Genomic DNA, 7,155 nt, shown 5'->3' on the forward strand with positions numbered 1-7,155 from the left:
TATTATTGTGTAACATTTACAAAAATCATCTCTAACAGCTAAAAAGTATGGATAGTTTGTGTAATATTTTTAACTCTTTTGGAGGTGAATGTGTAATTTTTTAAAAAAAGCAGGGGTGGCTTGTTTAAATATTATCGACGTTTCTGGTAAGTATATTTGTAATTTTTCAAAAGACATTGGTGATATGTTTAAAAACACAATAGGTAAATGTAATTATTCCTAAAGGTAAATTACGTCGGCATTTTCTAAATATAGGTCTAATTATACAAATTCTCTATCTTTTGTAAAATTACAGATACACCTTCTGAGGAGGTGATAGTCAATGCACCAAGAAGCATGTGTAAAATTTCATTGTTGAACATAAAGTGTATTGACAAAGGATATGGATTGTTTCTATAATTACGGCTAGTGGCGTCAATATAATTTACTTGAAAAATAAATAACTAAAGAAACATTTCATTTATACTTCACCATCCATATTACAATTAAGGAATATTACAAACCCCGGCCTCGACACTAGCGGCTTTAACAACCAAAAAAAAAAAAAAGTTACAATCAAGAAAATTTGAGCAATAATTATTAGGACGAATCAATGTATAAACGCAAACAATAGACATAAATAGACGTAAATATATGGGTAAACTGCAAATTACCTTCCTGTATTATTTAAAATGTTCACATAAGTTTATGTGAAAAACTAATTTTTTTTTACCATCTATGTTTTCTGAAAACGAACACACTGCCTCCCTTGTGAGGCGATGATTTGCTCATTTTTAAAAAATACAAACAATAACATGATAATTTTATTTCTCATAAAGACTTATACCAACATTTCGAATAACACAGAAAAATAATTTGCAACGTAAATATATTGCATGCATGGAATGAGGGTAAAGAATACTAGGATTTTGAGGGTGTAGGAGATGCGAGCGCTGCTTTGGAGATAGCCTCAAATGCATACTCGATACATGACTTGAAGGTATTTGGATCGATGAAACCTTTCTCCATTGTCATTGCAATTCTCAACTTTCTTACATAGCTTATCAAGGTTACTGATAGGCTCTGCAAAATTCCCAAGGATACATCAAACATGTTAGAAATCGTTATCAATATTAAATGGGCTTAACTGTATTTGCTGTCCGTACATTAAGGAGTGGCAAAACAAAAACCCTATAAAAAAGTGTGACAAATAGTACCCATCAATTAATTTTTTTTTTATTTTTGGCAATTATAGGATTGCAGCAACCGAGGTTTTAAAAGTGGCCGGAGATTGATTATGTAAATAAAATTTAGGGTTTTTTTTCGGGGGTTTTAGCTTATATAGAATTATAGTTAAAATCAATAGCCAAATAAGAGTTTTTTTTTTTTTATTTTTTCTTTCCACATAAGCAATGATATGGATAAAAAGGGGAAAATATTTATTTCTGTGAAGCTCTTTTACTGATTGGATATATTTGCTTTTTTTTTGTCTTTCCTTTGTCGACACAAAATCAAATTTTGGATCTATATTTTATATTAGCTGCCATGGCACGGCATTTCTGAGTGCCTATAATAACTAATTCTACTTACACAACAAAAAAGATAAAATACATAAAACTATAAAAAAAAATTGTAATTTATAGATAATTATAACTTGTAAAAAAGATATTATTTTATATATTAAAATTCAGAATTTACCTTCATTTTTTTCCATATCAGCTCCTTACGTGGCAAGTTGTTTTTAGAACATGCCAAATCAGCTTCTTTTTTCCAATTTAAAAATCCTTAAGTTTATACACATTAGCAAGTCTTGTATCGGCAAAAAAATTTAATTTTGGGGTATTATTTGCCCTAAATAATTCAACGACACCTATATATATATGTGTGTAAATTCAAAGCAAACTAGCCTTAAAGTTTCGTTTGAATGAACATACTACGTTTTGTATCGGCAAAAAATTTAATTTCGGAGTATTATTTGCCACTCTAAATAATTTAACGAGACCTATATATATATATAAATTCAAAGCAAACTAGCATTAAAAAATTTCGTTTGAATGTACATACTACGTTTTGTATCGGCAAAAAACTTAATTTCGGAGTATTATTTGTCACTCTAAATAATTTAACGAGACCTATATATATATAAATCCAAAGCAAACTAGCCAATTTCGTTTGAATGTATATACTACGTTTTGTATCGACAAAATATTTAATTCCAGAATATTATTTGCCACTCTGAATAATTGAACGACACCTATATATATATGTAAATCCAAAGCAAACTAGCCTTAAAATTTCGTTTGAATGTACCTGGGGGGCTCCGGCCACGACAAAGTACAATCCTTTGATAGGTTGATTAGCCAACGCCATTTGTTCCACGGGCCCTATCAAATTCGAAATTGCCATGCTTGTATTCTTCAATGTTCCATGGATGTATCTCGCTGTTGTCTGTCACGTCAGCATGCACTCCAAAATTAATTAATTTAATTATATATTAATGATAATAATTATAATACAGTAAATTATTTGTATCATTTGTACCATTAGTTGTTTATAATGATAATTTTATGAAAAAAAAAAATGGTACCGATTACTCTAAGTGACAATATTATAAATATTGTCATTATTTAAATTATAAAAATTATTATAGTTACAAGATCATATGATTACAAATAAAAACCAAGAAATGATAAAAAATAGATCATATGATTAAAGGGGAGAATAGTATATTGATAGTCAAATGATGATGTTGACCATTTGACATAATAAGGTAATTTTATTGATACAAATATTTAAAGGTATAATTGGTATTCAAAAATTTGGTGTTGTGATGTCACAAACCGCTATTTATGAGTCAAAAGTGATTTCTTATATATATATATATACTATTTTAAAAAAAAAATCAATATTTTTACTGTGTCGATAATACCCTTAATTGTTTTTTTTTTAATTTATTGTTTTTAAGTGTAATGTGTTTATTTATATATCTTATTCTCATTTATATTATATTTTCAAGCATAAAAAAATATTTACTATATACAAGCAAGAATGACGTGCCACGACACTAGATAGTACAGATATAAAAAAAGGTGAAATTCTAGCCATGACTCGGCTTGGTCCAATCCGAATCATTGTATGGCAAGTGCAATATACACTTGCCATGTGATTGGTGTATAGTTCAGAAAAAGTGATCAATGAATATATCACACTTACCGTGTAATTGATTTGATTCGATTAAATCTGATTCAAACTAACAATTTTTCAAAATAGGGATGGAGGTGCATACCTCCGGGCCCCTTATTTTTCGCACGACGTTAAGAAGTTGACCAGTGAGATAAACTGTGGCAGAGTTTCTCTGCCTCTTGATCATTCGGCGTGCGGTCTTGACAAATTTGAGTGGATTTTCCTGCTCGGCGGCACCCAATTTGGGGACTGGAACTTGCAAGAACGCAAAGCGATTCCCCCACGGCATTTCTGAATCAGGTTTGGTCATCTCATCCACTGATTTGTAGCCGCCTATGGCCCTTGTGTTGAGCAACACTAATGCTGTGGAGTTTGCCTTCCCCGATTCTTCACTCCTCTTTTGCATGTATAAACGGGTGCCATATATAATTATACCCGTAATCACATCATTAACAGTCTGCGAATGCAAAAAAAAAAAAAAATGTAATTAAAAGATTAATAGATACGAAAATCTTAATTTAGACGCACTGATATTACAAGGGTTGTTCGCAAATGTTTATTTTAAAGGTTTATTAATTTATTGTTGAAAATGAGTCGAAAATAACGGTTGTGTTTGGTTTTGTGTTTTCGTATTTCCCAAGATAAGATAAAATACACTTAATATTTATTTTTGTATTTTTACACTTTATCTGTGTGTTTTTTTATTTTTCAACTTTCAACATATAATATATATATACACTTATATATATATAATATAAAAGAGACATAATTTGACAATAAATAGTGATTTTTGTTTTCAAAAAATACAACATTAGATATACAATATTTATATATAAAAAAGATATGATTTGACAATGAACAATGATTTTTTTTCTCCCAAATCCCAACATTAAACCTACACCACTTATTTTAAAATATTTTAAATTATCTCAAAACACAAATCCAAACATATCATCTATTTTCAACACATACTTATTTATCTCTATTTTTCTCTCTCTATCTCCAAAACACAAAACAAAACACTCAAACCACAAATCCAAACACTACGACAGTGTTTATGTTTTACAACTTATGCTTTATAGCTGTTTAAAATAAGTTGATTTAATAAAACAAAATCTATATAGTCAGTTTCTACCAATTTCTGCAGTTTATTCGTAAAAATATATATTGTAGGGAAAATTATACGAAGCAGTAATTTTCGTCATGTTGGAATTCAATTTGCGGATTAAATTCTACAATTTAAAATTTTTGCTCATGAATAATAGAATTCATCAAAAATTGCAAAACGTGGTCGGAATGTGTCATGTGCACCTCATTTAATGCAAAATTAAGAAGTTTTAATTACAGATCCACCTTAATCTATATCATACGTACCAACATTTTAATTTAATAAAAGAAACAATTAGAGATCCTTGTTAATCTAGCTTTGACATTGATATTTCACCTAATTATTTCTAGGTTTTATCGTATCAAAGAATCTATCAACATCACTGCAAAAATACACACGACACGTACATATTATCAAATGTATGATATATGTACATTTATTAGTTTAAGGTAAAAATTAGCGGCTACCGTCAAGTGTATTTTTAATTTTTTGTGCCAGTAAAGGACAAAATATTCATATATTACTATTTACTAATACTTTTATTATTATAATTAAATCATATTATTTATTTATCATAGAATGTACCATGCTAAATAAATAAATACTTAGGACTAATTTTGATTCAAATGAGAGAGAGAGAGAAACTATTTTTATATTAAAGGATATATTTGTCTTTATAAAATATTTTAAGATAGACATAGGTATCTATTTGACAAATATGGAGAAACTCACGTATCAATTCAAGCATTTGCAAAAACTCATGTATCAATTTGATATTTATGAAAAAAACTCGAGTATTAATTGATCATTCACAAAAATTCATGTATCAATTCGATAATAATTCCAAAATTCATATACCAAAATAAATTTTACTCATTAATTTTATAATTGTGTAACTGATGTATGATCAATTTTATTTCATTTTGCGTTATGAATTAGAGTATATCATACCTTAAATAAGAAAAAAATGGAAGCAACTTCTTTGTAATAATGCAAAATAAGTAAATTATCATATTGTGAAAAAAAAAATAACAATTTACCTCTTTGTATTTCAAAAAATGCAGCAATTTATGCTTCTGTATTTCTCAAAATGAAGCAATTTAACTTCTTAAATATGAAGTTAAATTGCTTCATTTTGAAAATTACAAAAAAATAAATTGCTGTTATTTTTTTATAAGCGTTAATTTGCTCATTGGCCAGATCAAATAAGGTAATCCCCTTTGAATAACAGTAGCAACAACAATATATAGAAGATTACCACTTTAAGCCTGCTCTTTATTTCCCTGATTTGATCAATGGAGAAGGCAGTAGTCGTCGTAACAATTGGGCGGAACTCCACTCCGTCTTCGCCCGACCGTATCGGCGACTTATCGTCTTTGATCAAACTGCTCTTCAAGAGGCTCCACCCGAAGTCACAGGCCGTGTGCAGCAGCCCCGTGAAGAACCTGGGAACGCGTCCAAGCAAGGTGTGATTGCCTCCATCTTTCGACTGTCGAGAAGGGAACGTCAGCGGCATCAACGGGTTGTCGAGTCGTTGCAGGCAGGACAAGAGGGCGCCCATCAAGGAGTAGCCATCGCCTAGCGAATGGTGAAGCTTGAAGATGAGATTCCCAGCTGCGTTTTTCGTAGGGTATTTGAGTATGTGAATTTCCCAGAGAGGCCTGTTTTGCGGGAGCTGTTCCATTCCTAGCTTGGTGAGGTAGTCGGTGAAGCATTCGTCGTAGTAGTCTGTCGACATGCCACTGGGAAAAGTCGGGATGTTTACGTGCTCTTGCAGATTTACTTCAACTTTTTTCCATTTCTTCACTCCTTTCTTCCCTGTAACCTGTGAATTTACGTTGAGAGTGATCTTTGCCCAATGACAAGAAGTATTGCATATATTTTACACTAATTAAAAAATATAATTTTTTGCCTACGGTTAATCAATATAGTCAAAAAAAGAAAATTGTGATAAATACAAATCAATCACGACTTCGTAACGGCCGACCATTGTTTCAGCAAGTATAGCCAAAACCAATGGTAAAAATTTGAGTTTTTGCTTCAATATTATTTAACCGTAGTGAATAGTATTAATTTACTATGTTTATTTAAACCGTGATCATTTATATTACAACAAAAACTCAATTTATTTATTTATTTTTTGTAGTGATAGTCAATCTTTTTCTCTATTTCCTATCACACTTTGATGGAAAATCAAATTAAAAAGTAGGGCTGAGCAGAATCAATGGAACAGAAGATCTTTGATCACTTTCTTCTAAGAGTTTCATGCATAATGAGCAATGTTGTCTACGGTGACAAGTAGGGTGATCATGTATACAATTAATAGTTACTAACCATGATAGAGGAGAAACGTGGATTTATGGGCAAAAACACGTCTTTGAGGAGGGGGATGGTCATGGAGTCATCAATAGGATCTTCCGATTCCAAAACTCCAAGAATTGTGAGGGACAAGACAGAGCTCTTGAGGTACTGTGCGCTGGGGCTCATAGGCTCCAACACTTCCTCCTGCACCTCAAACTCCATCACATGCATATATCTCTGTGTTGCTCTTCACTTCACTCTTCTTACTTACCTGCTGCTCTTTACTTCATCTATATATACATACATATATATATATGTTGATACAGAGAGAGAGAGAGAGAGAGAGAGTCAATGGAGTCGGTAGCATTAGGTATAGAGTTGTATAATTAAATAAATTGTGCTGCAGACAAAACGTGTATGGTGGATAATTGTAGCAAAGAGTGGGGATGGGCTACCTCCTAACAAAAGTAGTATATATATATATATATATAAATATATACACTTTTCTTCGTAGGTACAGACGTATACTCACTTCATGTAATTTAAAAAATTACATTTAATATATTTAAAATTTATTTTTATTT

At 30.8% G+C, this 7,155-nt stretch overlaps 1 protein-coding gene across 1 annotated transcript; it reads right to left on the bottom strand.

Moving 5' to 3' along the window:
- Nucleotides 1-436: 436 nt before the first annotated feature.
- LOC105178565 (wax ester synthase/diacylglycerol acyltransferase 5) lies at nucleotides 437-6,870 on the bottom strand. Its single transcript, XM_011102059.3, has 5 exons — nucleotides 6,605-6,870; nucleotides 5,529-6,095; nucleotides 3,266-3,619; nucleotides 2,290-2,427; nucleotides 437-1,062 (listed from the first exon to the last, which is right to left on the bottom strand). Exons 1-5 carry the CDS (start codon nucleotides 6,800-6,802, stop codon nucleotides 901-903), a joined length of 1,419 nt encoding a protein of 472 aa, XP_011100361.1. The 5' UTR covers nucleotides 6,803-6,870; the 3' UTR covers nucleotides 437-900.
- Nucleotides 6,871-7,155: the final 285 nt, after the last annotated feature.

Source organism: Sesamum indicum, linkage group LG12, assembly GCF_026168435.1.
Source record: "Sesamum indicum cultivar Baizhima isolate 11 linkage group LG12, ASM2616843v1, whole genome shotgun sequence".
NCBI lineage: Eukaryota > Viridiplantae > Streptophyta > Magnoliopsida > Lamiales > Pedaliaceae > Sesamum > Sesamum indicum.